Source organism: Uloborus diversus, chromosome 5 (assembly GCF_026930045.1).
Source record: "Uloborus diversus isolate 005 chromosome 5, Udiv.v.3.1, whole genome shotgun sequence".
Taxonomy (NCBI): Eukaryota; Metazoa; Arthropoda; class Arachnida; order Araneae; family Uloboridae; genus Uloborus; species Uloborus diversus.
Genome location: NC_072735.1, coordinates 105,420,167 through 105,436,716, shown reverse-complemented (window position 1 = coordinate 105,436,716; position 16,550 = coordinate 105,420,167). Strand labels below are relative to the sequence as shown.

Genomic DNA, 16,550 nt, shown 5'->3' with positions numbered 1-16,550 from the left:
GTATAGTTACAGCATTAGGTATTCAAAAGTTGCTATCTTATCCACTTGGATAAGTATTTTTGAAGTGTTCATATAGAAGTAAAAACTTACCAATCGACAATGTTAACACTCAATGAGTGTAATTTTGATTCCCCCCCCCCCCCAGCCAACAGTCTTTGAACTAATTTAATTCTATAGTTTAGTAAATAAAAAAATTTTTTAGCTAACGAAACCTGTTGTTGCATTTTGAAAAGTTGTTGCTGTTGCTACGTCTAATAAGTCTTAGAAACGAAAGTTTTTTGACACTGAAGAAACAGTCTTAAGATATGTTTAACTTAGTTGGCGATTTATTTCAGAAGAACTATTCACGGTTTTCATTTAGCTTGTTTTTTGTTTGGCGGAGAATTTTCTTTTTATTAGCTTAATTCAATCATTAGGCGAACTACTTTTTATTTTAACGCAACATTTAGTCTTATTTAATGGTTCGTTTTATCATAAGTCCATTGATAAACAAAATATTGCATGGTATCGCCAAAAAAAAAGTAATTTCATTGTAAGTTTAATCAAGTAAGACAACAGTAAATAAAATGAAAAATAATCGCCAAGATGAAAAATATGTCTTTTGAAACTGTACTTCTGCTACACTAATACCTGCCATACATTTACGATATATATTTTCTTTATAAATATATATGTAATGTATTTATAATTTTGAAATTTGAAGATTTTCCGATTTCCTCTTAATAAAAATAAGGTATGTTAGCTTTTGATTTAATTGCTTGTACATTCAACCTTTTTATTTTAAAGAAGTAAATTTTTTTACCTTTCTTGAAAAGTTAAGTGTTCATAATACCTTAATTCAAAAGAAAGGTCATTTTCAGGGCCAAATATTTAATTCTATGTTGAAGGTGAAGACGTGAAAAGCAATATTGTGTCAAATGACGCACTATGATAAAAAAAAAACACACCGCAATATAAGTTGCATCATTAATTATTATTAAAAGTTTCATAGAAATGTAAAACTCGAAAAAGAGGAGCAAACATAAACGATATTTTCTTGTTTCGCCAATGTAGAAAATAAACAAGTTGCCAAGTAAGGTGACGCACCTATAATAAAAATGTATTTTTGGCGGATTTATTATTGATGGATTTTTTAATGTTGGTTGGTTTGTTTGTTTTAAGGATTATTTTAGTCAACTTTTTATGTTATTTAATGAACTGGTTTTTACTTGACGGATTTTAAAAGCGTAATTTAATTGTTTGGTGGATATTTTTTTATTGTAATGGAGAATTTAGTCTCGTTTTTTTGATTGTTTTGTTAAAAAAAAAAAAAAAAAAGAAAACGTACATAGATTTGCCAAAGTAGTTTCTATGTAATTTAGGCTAAAAATTGAAGCAAAGAACTAACATCAAAACTTCTCACCAAGTTAAAAATTGCGTCAAAGAAAATCACTCCAAGATTTTCAATAATTTCCTTTTTTTTTTTCTTTTTTGAGCAGTCACGATTGCTTATTGTTCTCAGTTGATTGTTTTTGGCGTCTTTTGATTTTTCCCACCGCCACCCTCCGCACCATCACCGTCGACCGGCTCCTCACGATGCTGCTCCTATAGCGAAAGCCGTCTCCAGGTTGCATCAATGTCCAACACACGCGCATACATACACAACTACACACACATACACATACGCACACATACACCTACACACACAAAAACATACACTCACATACACACATACACACACGCATACATACAGACACCCACACATATACACACAAAAACATACACACACACATACACACAACTACCATTCATGCCTACACACAGACACAAACACATATGCCTACACACACATACCCATAACCCCCCCCCCACACACACATTCATGCACACAACTACCCATCACACACTTATACCAGCACACAGACACAAACACACATGCCTACACACACATACACATAACCCCTACACACAAACACACACGCACATACACAGACGCCTACATACACAAACTCGTGATTGCGAAAAACATAATTTGAATTCAAAATGTCAAAATTCAAATTTTTTTTTTTTTTTTTTTTTTTTTTTTTTTGAGCAATCACGATTGCTTATTGCTTTCATTTGACTGTCCTTGACGTTACGGTTCCTTTTTTGACGTTACGGTTTGTAATTTTGAGAAAATTTCGCTTACTACGGATTTTTAATCCAACTTTGATTATCGGTTTTGAAATATCAAATACTTGGAGATTAAAAGAAGCGGTGATTGAAAAATTTAACATGTAAAGGATTTCCGTAAAACAGACTGACGATCGGCCGATGCATGATAACGTCATTTTTCAGTTCACAGGCATCGACTCTAGTGAGGTAGAGTCCCTAGTGAGGTGATGTTCGAGCGCTGGAGCCATACCATGCTTACGGTCCAGTCTTCCCTCCAGGTACGCTTCAACTCAGCATTCTGCTGGTATTTAAATTTTTAACTGTAAACCGTTTAAGAGAACTATTTTGTTTGTTTGTAAACATTCTTCAGTCGTTGAGATTTTGATTTAATTGTAGGATATTTAAAAGGTAGAATTAATTTTGTAAAAGACTTGGTATTTTAAATCTTTTTCTCTTCATGTTCTTAAAAATAATTCATTCTTAAATACTTCATGTTCTAGACTCTATATTGCAATGCCCAGTCTCAAGAATCGTTTGTTTGGTAGAATTAGTAAAACCGGAATCTGAAATTATTTTGGAAGCACAATGGAAACCTGGTTAACCATGCTTCAGGGGAGGATGATAAACCCCTTAAATTAGCCAGTATAAATGCAATGCTGAACCTTAGCGGGAGAACATACTATTGATTGTATGAGCTCTGACTATAAGCAAACTCGCATATGGCGTTAGGAAACATTTTTTTAAATATGTTTTATACACTCTTGCTTTTTTCTACTTTTTCACTTCTAGTTTTTTTTATTTCTTTTAATTTTATTTTATAACAATCAAAAACATATCTTCATTTTCAGAAAGGGCAAAAAGGTGGGCAACCTATGAAAAGCTTTTTTTTTTGAGCAATCACATTGCTTATTGTTCTCATTTGACTGTTTTGGCGTCCTTTGATTTTATTTTCCTCCCACCTCAATCTGCAGCACCATCGTCGACCGGCCTCACGATGCTGCTCCTCTAGCGAAAACCGTCTCCCAAGTTGCGTCCATATCCTACGCACACACGCATACATGCACACCTACATACACACACCTACACTCACACACATATACATACACACACATACCCACTTACCCATGCCCGCACACAGACACGAACACACACTCCTACATACACACGCACACGTGATTGCGAAAAACATAATTTGAATTCAGGATGTCAAAATTCAAATTAATTATTTTTTTTTCAATGAAATACTAGTTGCTAATATGAAACGAAAAAGTATATCAAGTAGGGGAGAGGGTTAGTGAGCAAACATAAATTAGGGTTGTGTCTTGGACAAATTTTATGGATCTGAGCAATTGAGAGATTTTTCAGTAATAAAACTATAACAGCTTTTATTTCTTACTTTCTGATGAATAAAAATATTTGGCAACAGAAATGTAAATTGCTTGTGCCAAAAAAAATAGTATTTATTTGCTTCATTTGAGCCAATTATCTTTTTTAATCCATTAAGAGATTCTGTATGTTCTTATATTTTAATTCAGAACAAAGTTATATATAAATATGCTCAGCCATACTGCCGTGTGCAGGTAAAGGGCAGTAACTACAAATTTTTCATTTTTTTGCATTTTTGTCATCTACTGTATGATAGCTTTATTGTACAAGCTCGCTTATTTGGTTTGCGCTGAAAAAAAGGCGCGAAAAAGACGTCTAATTCCAACATTTCCCTATTGTTTGCATTGAATCTGAAACGCGTTCCTTCAAATATCTCAAACTCATTTCTGCAGATACTGCCGTTTACCTGCACACGGCAGCATAGTACTGATGAACTACTGCTCTTACTTAAAATAAGCTATATTGCAGAATTGTGCTGATTTTTCTATAATATTTTGTACAATGTTTGTGTAAAATTTTGTACTGAAAAAATAATTCAACTTTGTCAAAGCTCATAATAAAATGTCATATCTAATACACTTATGCTCTGAGCACTTCTGCTTGTGTTAACATTTCACTTCGCCGTTCACTCACTTTTTACTGCTTTCTCGGCACTTTATTAGTTCTATAATAGTAGGAGAAATGACTTTTCATTGGTAAAAGAACTTGTACCAGATGGAAAATTCTTGGAATCGAATCAGTGACACTGAAATCACTTAACAAAAGTCTGACAATATTCCTTATAAGTCATTGTATTGCTTTTGACCTGACCATATATTGGGTGATAATCCACAACATAGAAATCTATTCATGCAGATACCGAAGAAAAGTAATCTTATATGCGGGGGGACCTTGTATCAAGGTCTGACTGTATTCAGTGGCGTACCTAGCATAGGTGACGCCTGGGCGGTATTTTGTGGCGCCCCCCCCCCATCCCCTTGAGAAAATTTTTAAATTTATAGTCTTTAAAATGCATTTTAGCTTTATATTTTTTCAAAAACTTTCAACTTTACTTTGGGTGACACCTGCGGCAGACCCAGCCCCTTCCTCCCCTCCGTCTTGTAACGACGCCACTGTTGTATTGCATTATGTTATTCCTGTTTTCGCTCTAAACTTTTTCAATTTTTGATCAGTCTGAATGAATGTATACTTCACTATGCTGAAACAAAAGCTGGAGATTGTTTGCAGCAGTTTATAATAATCTATGGAGAATGCTCTTAATTATTATTTAATGTGCCAATCAATACAGTAAATAAATTCTACTTTTACCAAAAAAAATTTTTTAGTTTTGTTCAATAAGCTTTGTATTGCGTACTTATGGGGGGAAAAATATTATTGTTAACCAGAAGTAGAGGTTAAAAGCCTGCTGCACAGTTACAGCAAAAACGCTTATTCATGCATAATACGTGGCGTTGTAAAAAAAGTTGAATTGGAAATTTTGTGTTTTCAACAAGTAATTCCTGAATGTCAACAATTTTAAACTTTTAAAACCGAAAAAAAAGGGAGATTTTTTTTTTCGATGTTTATATAAGGAGAAAAGTTCTGCATTTTGGAATTCTTTTTGGGGTCTTATACTGTAATTAGAATCTTCTAAACTAGTTTATAACTATTATTTTGTTATCTTCTTCATAATAATATTCTGTTTTTAGATAATTACTGTATGATGGATTGCTCCATCTCACAGCGACCTCAAACTGTAGGATTTAAACCACAATCCTACAACTACTCTGATTTTATTATGCAGTTGCTTCAAGAAATTGGAGATGAAGCAAATTCACCCAAGTTGAAATCAAGTGAGTAAATAAAAAATTTCTGTTCCAAAATTCTGCTTCTATTGAATTTTCAATTTTTAAATTCCTGTTTTTGAAAAACACATTTGCTTTTGACTTTTCAGTGTTACTTATTAATTTCATTAAAACCACACAAAACTTTCTGTTGCGATTGCTTGATTATAACACCTGTTAAAGGACTTAATACTGATAAGTTTGGTAATAAAACTAACCAATGACTCCACATTTATTTCAGAATGCCCTTGCCAGATCACGTTTTGGGTTCCAATTTTTTTTAAGCTTCAAAATATGTACATTTATAATGTATTTTAAGATCTACCTTGACCCTATTGCTCTGTATATCTTTGCCCCTTCCATAGTAAGGTAAAAATATAAAGTATCATCGAACAAAACTCAAAAATAATACTCAGTTTGCTGTCAAATTTTTCCGTAAGACAGTGCCTTTTGCTTTCAATCGTGTATCCCTCAGAGTGAAAGGTGAACTTTTTTCATTAATTTATGAGCTGTTTTGAAGATAATCAATGTTTAGTATTGATATTAATTAACAGTTGTTCACATATCTATAACAAATGTATCTGCACAACTGCACATGTATCCACGAACAGCATGTGCTTCTACATTATCCAACTATGGGGTCTTCCATTTGGAGGCCATTAAACTAGTACATTTATATTTTCATACTATATTTTTCATACTATACTTTTCATACTATCGCTTTCATACATCATGGCCCCAAAGAGTTTTCTGCCTTATCTCCAGCTCAAAATGTGTTACTTCTCCAACCCACTGAAGTTTTATCTCATGCATTTTTTGATGAGAATTTGGGGAAAGCTTCTTAGATGTGTGGCTTTTAAGTATGGCTGACATGCATTTGTGTGTGACGGAAAACTCACAATTCAAATGTATATTGTGTATTTTGCTCTTATCTCTTGTCCCCCTTTTTTTTTTCCTTGCTCTAAATTCTCATTGATCCTTTCAGCAATTACTAACAGTCATTGATATGCCCATCATGTAGACCTGTTCAAATGCAATTCTGAATTTATTACTCCTCAACATTTTATTTATATGGCATTTTTATACTTTTGATACTTTCAATTTGAAAATTGCAACCCCTTTGCATCCACTGTGGAAATTGGATTTTACTATGCTTTGTTAACCCTTAACAGGGGAGGTGGGGTCTCACAGACTGCTTGAATGTTTACCCCACCACCCCTTAACTCATATTTGGTCAGATCGAATGGTTTCTCCCAATAGCTTATCGTTTTGTGACCTTGAACACCCTCCTAGCTTCTTTGTATTTTTTGGCACGTGCATCTGGTAGAAATTCCGCTACATTCTTCAGTAGCGGTCTGAGAGACCGCACCTCCCCGGCTGTGTAACTATTTTTGGCCCTACTACTCATGGCTCTCAAGTTAGGTCCGCGGAGATATATTCATCCGTCTGATCCGCGCTATGCGGAGGAGCTTCAAAAAATTCTTGACGAAGTTGGTAGTGATTTTAGTGGGGAAGATGACTGTGATGATGATTTTATTTGTGAAAGTTCCCACTCCACAGACTCTGAAATTTATTCAGATCCGGACGATTCTTCTGATTTAGAAGAGACTAGTAATTCCGTGAATTATTATTATGGTAAAAATAGATTTAAATGGTCTTCGGTTGAACCTAATCGAAATGTTAGAACTCCAGCTCGCGACATAATAAAACTTCCTGGACTCAGACCATATGGGAAAATTGATGATCCAAATCCAAAAAATGTATGGGAGCTGCTTTTTACTGATGAACTTTTGTGCATAATTGTGAAATGGACAAATTTAAGGATCGAAAGAAAGAGAAAAAATGTGGATGATACCGTTAAAGGTGAAATTGATAACACAAACATTGATGAACTGAGAGTACTTTTGGGTTTGCTTATATACACATCAGTTTTTAAATTGAACCACGAAGACATGGAATGCCTTTTTGCCACAGATGGAACTGGCCGTGATATTTTTCGTGCAGTGATGTCTATGAAACGTTTTAAATTTTTGCTTTTAAATTTACGATTTGATAATCCAGATAATAGAGAAGAACGAAAGAAATTAGACCCTGCAGCACTTATTTCTGAAGTAATGAATTTATTTATTTTAAACTCTCAGAAAGCCTATACTTTAGGTGAATGCACCCGCATTGATGAAATGCTTGTTGGATTCAGAGGAAGGTGTCGTTTTAAAATGTATATGCCCCAAAAACCCGTTAAATATGGGTTAAAAGTTATGTGTTTGACAGATGCACGAAATAATTATGCTTACAATGCATATCTATATTGCGGGAAAAATTCTAATGAAATTGGTGTAGAAGACGATTTTAAAAAATTCAGCAAACCAAGTCAGGCTGTATTACGGTTGAGCAAACCAATTTTTCACTCGAACCGAAATGTAACAGCTGACAATTGGTTTTCTTCCATAGAACTTACCACGGAATTATTAAATAATGGACTGACATACGTTGGAACTTTAAAAAAAAAATAAAAAAGAAATTCCGAAAAATTTTCTTCCATGTAAAAGCAGAGAAGAGAAGTCTACATTATATGGCTTTACGAAGGATATTACAATGATTTCGTATGTTCCTAAGAAAAAAAGAGCTGTGGTTTTGGTGTCAACTATGCATCATTCAGTAGAAACAGACCCGGAAACAGAAAAACCAGAAATAATTCCTTTCTATAACAGAACGAAAGGTGGTGTAGATGCATTAGACGAAAAATGCTTTGTTCATTCATGCAGCAGAAGAACAACTCGTTGGCCTATGGCTTTATTCTATCGATTAGTAGATATGAGCACAGTGAACGCCTACATTTTGCACTAAGGATATCCTTAAAACTCGGTAATGACCAGGATAGTATTTCTAAAAACCTTAGCTAGGGATTTAGTTCTACCACAATTACATACAAGAGTTAAAAATCCAGGAATAAATCGAAATTTGCGCCTGACGATAAAACGGATTTTGGGAAAAGGAGAAATATCACAGAACACGGAGCAGTGTGCACAAGAAACAAAATTAAAGTCAAGGAAAACGTGTCATGTATGCCCACCAAGCAAGAAAAGGAAAACATCATACTTATGTTTATCATGTAAATACCCTGTTTGCTTAGAATGCATACAAAAGCTTCGTAATAATTGTCTAAGGGAAGATGAGGACTGAATCACTGTAGGAAACATGATGCAACACTGTCCAAATTCAGGTACTGTCAAAATTTTTTTGTAATGTGCAATGTCGAAATTTCTGTACTGAAATATTCTTTACATATTAAATAGCCAAGGTACATTCATTAATAAATACTATATTCGTTTTTATTACAAGTTTTAAATAATTTATTTCAATTTACCATATTTTTTGAAAAATCTTAATGCTCCGGAAAAATTTCCTCAAAGAGCGTAAATTTATTTTTAAACGCAAAAATGATTTTTTCCCTTAGCAGAAAATGGTTCAGTGAACATTTATGCCAAATTACACGAAATTAGTTCAATTACACGATTTTTAAAAAATTTAAAAGTAGCGTGGTCTGTGTGACCCCACCTCCCCTGTTATGTCCCATTTTTTCACCTCCCCTGTTACGGGTTAAGAGACACACAAACAAAATGTCTTTTTTAAATGATAAAATTGAAAAGTTTTAAGCAAAACTCCATCCTTTTTGAGAGTTTGTCAAATGTCATAAAGTTGCTGAATTCCTTTCTGAATTTCATTTTTGTTTCAATTATTTTACGTTTTTGGATATATACTTGTCATCTCTAGTTGATAATTTCACTTCTGTATTTAGAAATGTGAAATGCCACACATTGTATTGACAAGAAGATTTATACATTGCGTGTAATTAAATTCTTTTGCATATACTCAGTAACAATTTAAATTTTTATTACTTTTGAAATATTTGTACGGACAAACTGAAAATCTGCTAATTAGTATGATACCACAGTGCATTAACTTTTATAATTTACTCAAAACCAATTTAATTAGATATACACAGTATTTTGACTGAGGAAGCTTAAGTGTGTTATGTAATTTTTTCAATTTTAGGCTCTTCTTATTCAAAATTGTGCACATTGTATGAGAAATGTAAAATTGTTTTGTTTGCTTTCTGATTAGATATTTGAAATATTGGTAATAGTTTACTTAAGAATCTTATAGGGGTTTTTCCTTCACTAGAAACCACAAAATGCAATCCTCAAAACTGACTTTACTATCAAAATGGCTCTTTTTCCAAACTTTTTGGTTTCATTACAGTAGCTTTCTGGATAAAATTTAAAGTATCTTCTCTTTCAATTTTAATCTGAATAGTTGTACAGTTTTTCCCTGATTTAACGATTGGTAAGGGACTGAAAAATGTTATTGTTAAATCAAGGATACCTTATACAGTAAAACCTGTCTACAACAATACTGTTGAGACCAAAAAAAGTATCCTAATAGACAGGTTATGGTTATAGACAGTTTCATTATTCATGCTGACATTTTCCTGGGGCTAAATATATATATATATATATATATACTGCTATAGACATGTTATCGTTATAGACAGTATCATTATACATAGGTTTCACAGTATTGAGGATCATAGACATTGAACGCAGTCAAATCCGGACCAATAAAATGTATCCTTAAATTGAGGAAATCGCTAAATCATCAATTAAAAGTTATACTGTTTATGTAGTGTAGATATTAAGGATCTTTCTCTTGACTTCTCTTTTGCTATTTTTGCCACATTTTCTTTTAACGAAACACGGTCGTTGCAGTATCTGCTTTATTACTTTTCACTCATTTTGTGTTTTCAGATAGCAATTATTTTACAGGGTGGCGACAGATCAGGGAGATCAGGGAAAAGTCAGGGAATTTTATTAATCAGGGAAAAGTCAGGGAAATATCAGGGAATTTTGAAAAAATAATAAAAAATCAGGGAAAATTGATTTTATGAAGAAAAAAAATTTTTTTTTTGCTTTACAAAATTAAGTACTTTAATTCCCTACGCATTTTCTGCCAATTATCTGCTCAAAAAAAAGTAAAATTACTGAGGTGTGATTATACACTGCCGCATATTTGTGCATCTTTTTTCCTCAACGTCAAAGTATTGAATCTTACTTATTCCCCACAGGATGAACTTCTTAAGATTGCTTCTGTGTCTGTTAGGTTGTTTATTTTACCTAGCTTGAAATTTCCTTTTACGCTTTCAATGTTACGTAAAATAAACAACTATACAGGCAAAGAGGAAGCCTTCTTTAATGCCTTAGCTCCTTTGCCTTTATACCATTGTCTCGAAGTAATTAGCATACTGTAATCACAATTTCAAGAAGAAATCTTTGGTTTTTGAATTAATACTATAAAAGCTTAAAAGTTACTACTTCTTCTCGTTTTTAATTTGATTGATAAAATTGAACTTTCAATAAAAAAAACTTTGTTTTTTGTCGTTATATTATTTGTCGTCACCGCAGATTATAAAGGTTTTCTTTTCTTCGGACTTAAGTGATTCTTTTATTTTATAACCAAGTTGTTTCTTCTTTTATATATTTTGAAATTAAATAATTGCTTTTTTATTTCTTTTTTTTTCCCTTGACTTTCAAAGTTGTTTGTTACAAAAGCAATGTAAGATTTTTTTTTTCATTACATACTGAAATCATTTGAAATAGAGTTAACTTGTGTACTTAAGTAAATATCTTTATTTTTTTATTGTTAAAATGCTGTATTCATTCATTAAAATCTATTCTTGATTAGAGAAATGCTCCTTATGAATGGATGTCAAATGGTTTCATCTTTTGCATAAATATGTCAATTAGTTCTATAAGAATAACTACATTACTTCTATTCTTTCACTATTACTTGTTATTCTTGCAACAATTATTATACTGTTTGAAAATTTAGTTCAAAATAATTTCAATTACTTTTTAGTTCTATCATAAATGCACACACGTTTTTAAGAGTGATTTTAATAGTTCCTTAAAATTCTTATGCTAAGTGGTTTCTGAAGTTAAGTTTTTTTTTTTCAATTCTCTATAATTTTTCCATGCAGAAAAATTTAATATACTATTTTGTAGGTTTTTTCCCCCCAAAAAATTGACTTGATATTTTTTTTTAACCATTTAAATAAAAAAATTAGCATCTTTTTAAAATATACCTTTAGTTCACCAACTTTACACAACTTAAAACGTTTAAAATACTGCGTTTTATACAAACATACAATGGATTTCAAGTAGAGCAAAGAAAGAAAACCATTATCATTGGTAACGTAAATCAGGGAAATTTGGTGAACTTAATCAGGGAAAAGTCAGGGAACTTTTTTTCACAGTTCCTGTCGCCACCCTGTTTTATTAGTCTATCACATCCTTTCATAAATAGTGCCATACATTTTTTTTTTTCAATTTTAAAGTACACAAATGTAGTAATTGTTAAATAGTGTTTACTTTTATTTAATCGCTAATTTATCATAGAAACTCAGTCCTCATTAAATTAAAATGCTTTTTTGAAACTGATGAACTCAGCTTTAAAATTGACAATTTTAAAGTTTTTAAATGGTGTTTATTTATTTTTTAAACTTGCCATTATTCTAGATATTTTCACTTGTGACTAAAATTTCTTGCTGTTTATCAAAAAGAATTTTTGTGTCAAAATTTTTTCGCTCGTCCATTTTAATTTTCGTGTCTATTTCTGAATATTGCTGTTTACATTACAGAACCTCCTCAGAAGAATTACTTAAAGGAAAACTTGAAGCGTGTGAAAGAAATTCAAGCTCAGATGAAGCAAAGAAATACCCAGCAACAGCCTTTACAACCTCTCAAAGTTCCCAACAAATACAGCCAAGTTCAATCTAAAGTATCAGCATTAGTTAATGTGAGTGAACTTTCCAAAGTTTCTAGCTCCAATTGATTTATATCTGATCATGACCTTACTAAATTTTGCTTCTGCTTATTGGCTGGGACAATCGCTGAAACTCATGTCAACAAAGAGGGCCCAACAGAGAATCCCTGTTTTTCATATGTTGCCATTGATTGGCAGAGCCAAATTTAGCTCCACACTCCCCCCCTCCCCAAGGCAGAACTAAAATCTGACACCCCCCCCCTCCCCATCTCAAAAAAGAAAAAGATTCAAAGGTTCCGTGATTTAAAAAAAAACGCAAAAAATAGTGTTTCCGAAATTTACGCTGTCAAGCTTATGAAAAAATGATGGCATTTTATATTCAGGTGTGCCCTGATGGGCGGTCACTGTGACCTCCCAAAAATTCCTTAGTTGGAAAATTTGGGGACAATATTGCAACATTGGGATTCTTTTTTCTTTTTTAAAATTTTTAAAATTGTTTTTTAATGATGCTTAACGTTTCTTTCAATTAAGTATTATGAATGTATGATATTCATGCATGAATTGCATTTATCATTCGGCAAATTGAGAATTGTTTTCATTTATGAATCAAGGATTTAAATAATTTCCTCTGTGTTATTACATTCACTCACTTTGCTTTTCTTACCGCTCCTCATTGTTCGATGGTATTTCACTTGCAAATTGTTACTAGATTACATTCCAAAAATACCAAAGATTCTGCTTTTGAAAACTGCCCATTTGAAAAATTTGAATTACTTTTTCAAAACTTTTTGAAGACTCCTTTTTGGTCATTGATTTTTAAATAAGCATGTTTTCTTCATTTAAAATCATAGAGCCTTTTTCGCTCGTCGCTCATTTTCATTTGCCGCCCAGACTTAATACTATTAATTGAAAAGTTTTTAAACATTAATAATATAGAAGAGAAAATACATGTCAATCACTGAAGAGACCATAATTGAATAAACTTTACTGTGACACTAAATATCTTAGTCAAACTCCAATCTTGTTGGAGCTTCTGGTCAAACACAATGACACTTGCTTTTCTTCAATCAACACTGCTTTTCATCTTCACACTTATTGTTTTAGACATATCTATTACCATTCTTAAAAAAGATTTCATTTTCATAAGATGATGAAAGTAAACATTATTGAATTACAATAAAAGGATGTTACTATTGAAAATGAAAGAATGCTAGTAGTTCATTTCAAGAGTAATAATTTGTTTTTAAAAAACGTGGTTGAATTAAAATTTGCTGCCCGTGAAAATTTTGCCGCCCTAGGCCTGCCTACTCTGCCTATTGGGAAATTGGGCCTTCTTGACTAGGGGATGCAAGGATTCCGTTCTTTCGGTCAAAATGGGCGAGGTTCAATCAAAAGTAAACCCACTTTGAAACTTGTCATTGATTGGTGGATGCACAGAGCAGATCGTAGTTACATCGGTTTAACACAGAAAAATCATTAATTGTCAAGTACCGAAAGCATCAGCGCCATCTAGTGGGGCCATGGTCTGATTCAATCGAAGTTCAACAAATGTAATGAAAATTGTCCTGGTGTTTGATCTGTTAGCTAAATTTGCTTATTGCATGAATATTAATAGGGTTTTTTCTTTATAAATGCGGTAAAATCCCGTTTCAACGAATACCGATGCAAGGAATATGCGTAACAATGAACGAATTGTCCCATAATGATAATTTATAAAATTTCTCGTTTTTGCAAAAAGTTGTTGAAACTGAAAATAGAGAAGTTAAACAGAATATTCCCAATGTTTTGTGTTCATGTTTAATTACTAACATTGTTAAATTTTTAATGTTTATGCAAATTAACCTTGTTCTAATTTCCTAATACCTTTACTTTTGGTGCGCCAACAGTACGTTGTCTAATGTATAAAACTGCCAGTGTTGTGGTAGTCATGACTTGTTTTTTCATTTTTCTTCAAGCGTGTGTAAAATAACCATGTTTTTAATTTGTTTTAATAAACAGTTTTGTTGAAGTCTAGTGCTGTCTCTCAACTTTAAATTCAGTAAAATTATGATGAAGTAAGAATTTAGGGCATTGAATCAAAATGTCCCGTACCTGCATCAAGTTAAATATGTTTAGATTTAACAAAGTCGTTACAACGAAATGTTTTTCTCAAGGTCAGTTCAAATATTTTTTTACTAATTGGTATTTTCAGAAATGAAAAGACGACTTTCACAAATCATAACTTGAAAACTCCGTTTGTACTTTCGAAATATGCTGTATGTGAGATAGAGCCACTGTAGTACACATAACGTGAGACACCAAAAGCCAATATCTAGCCATGTGCAGTCGATTTCTGTGCGTCGAACGTAAGTCGCCTTATGAATTCGCTAGGGGGTCAGAGAGATTTCAACATTTTTTTGTGCTCAGTAAAGTGATGTTCATAAATTAGAATCCTTTAAAATGTCATCTTTAAATAAATATCTTGTACAAAAGAGAATAACACTTTTTGTGAAGACGATCAATGAATAAAATGTCAGTGTTTAATATTTTTCTCTTTGTTATTTTAGAATAAACAGTGTTTAGTCATACTTTAGATCATTAGTAACGGTGAATGTTGTACTTTTAATTATATTAGAGTAGATTTGCAAAATTAACACTTTCATAAAAATAAAGAATTTAAGTTGATTCTTTCACAACAAATATTCTGCTGCTGAGGTAAAAATTTTATTGTTCTCTTGGAGTTCGTAGTAACGGAATTTCTTTGTATTATGTTTCCCTTGATCAATTGTAGCTTATTGCTGCTTTTTAATGCTTTACTAGACGCTGAGAAATATAACTTTTTGAACTGGGGGGGAAATAATACTTCAAGAAAAAATATTTCAATATTTACATTAAATAATAAAAATATTAAAATGTGAGAAAATTTAATTGAATTGTTGTTACAAAATAAAGTCACTAGTGAAAAGAGGTAGAGAAATTAAAGAAGTCTTTCCAGCTAAGGATATTTTTCCCAATTTTAACATTATTCCTAAAAATTGAACTTTCATTATTTTCTAAATTTAAACAATTCTTTTAAAATATAATTTAAAAAATATTTTAATAATAATTTTTAAAAAAAAACAAAGAATTAAAATATGCTTATATTGTCAACATTAATTGAACTTACACAGCCTAATTTAGCTAACGTCCTTCAATATTTATGGCCACTATTGAAATACCACATGTCATTGCACATAGCTGTATCAATTAAATCAAATATTTAGGGTTTTGAATTTAAAACATGAATATTAGTTTGACTTATGTCATTTGTAGTTGTATCTATGTGCTTTTTTATTAATCTGCAGTATTATTCTTCTACTTTTTCTTTCTTTTCTTTTCTTTTTCTTTTGTTTCTACACTATATGACCAAAAGTATTGGAACGCTTTCAAAAATTCACATTTTTACGGATTTCTCGAGAAATAAAAAACCAATTGCTCTGTAATTTTTTTCGCATAAAAAGTATACTTTAGCAGTCATTTTTCAATAACAATTAAGTCTGCTATTCATTTAGGGGACCAGCAACAAATTGAGGAAACAAAAAAAGGTTTTTAATGATCTTTGATTGTAAATAGCTGGGAATAAGCTATAAATTTCATAAATGAGTTAAAACTCTATCAAGAATTTGTTTATATTTTCATGAAAGTATCTCTTATACCAACAGAAATATAAGCATTTCTTTCAAAAATGCACATTTTTTTAAAAGGTTTTTGACATATCACACAGAGTTTTTCGGCAAAAATTACTAAACTTTCAGAATATTTGTCCGCATATTAGAGAAACATAATTTTAAAGAAAATTGAAGCTAAAATATTGAAAATTTAATGAAATATGAATATTTAAAGCCTTTTTTTTACTGCCTGAGCGCGAAAGATAGCAATATGTAACATTTATAACCCAAAGCTCAGATAAATCCTACAACTCATAAAAAAATTCCACCTCAATATCTTTAAAACTAAAAAAGTTATCTGCGATCTAATGAGACGAATTTCTATAATTCTTGGATTGGTACAAGACAAATGCTAAGGGGTCAATCACAAACTGGCATCATTTTCCTGCTATTGTTGCAGAGTGATTCATGATAAGAACAGATTATTTGCAAACGATCACTCACGATTCTTTGTCTAGCCAGTAATTATTAAATTTTGGCTCATTAGATTGCTGATAACTTTTTAGATTTTAAAGATATCAAGGTGGAATTTTTTATGAGATGTAGGATATATCTGGGCTTCTGATTATGAAGGTATAAACTGCTATCTTTTGCGCCTGTGTAGTGAAAAATTAATTGCTTTAAACTTTCATATTTCATTCAATTTTCAATATTTTAACTTCAAATTTTATCATTACGTTTCTCTAATTATGCTGTCAAA

General features: G+C 31.8%; 1 protein-coding gene across 1 annotated transcript in view; it reads left to right on the top strand.

Moving 5' to 3' along the window:
- The first annotated feature begins 2,480 nt into the window (after positions 1–2,480).
- The window catches only part of LOC129222032 (enkurin domain-containing protein 1-like), a 31,356-nt gene continuing 17,286 nt past the window's right edge, over positions 2,481–16,550 (top strand). The window contains exons 1-3 of the mRNA XM_054856449.1: positions 2,481–2,541; positions 5,208–5,351; positions 12,040–12,197. Of these exons, the coding sequence (XP_054712424.1) occupies positions 5,219–5,351; positions 12,040–12,197 (291 nt within the window). The 5' untranslated portion in view covers positions 2,481–2,541; positions 5,208–5,218. The remainder of the gene's footprint in view (positions 2,542–5,207; positions 5,352–12,039; positions 12,198–16,550) is intronic.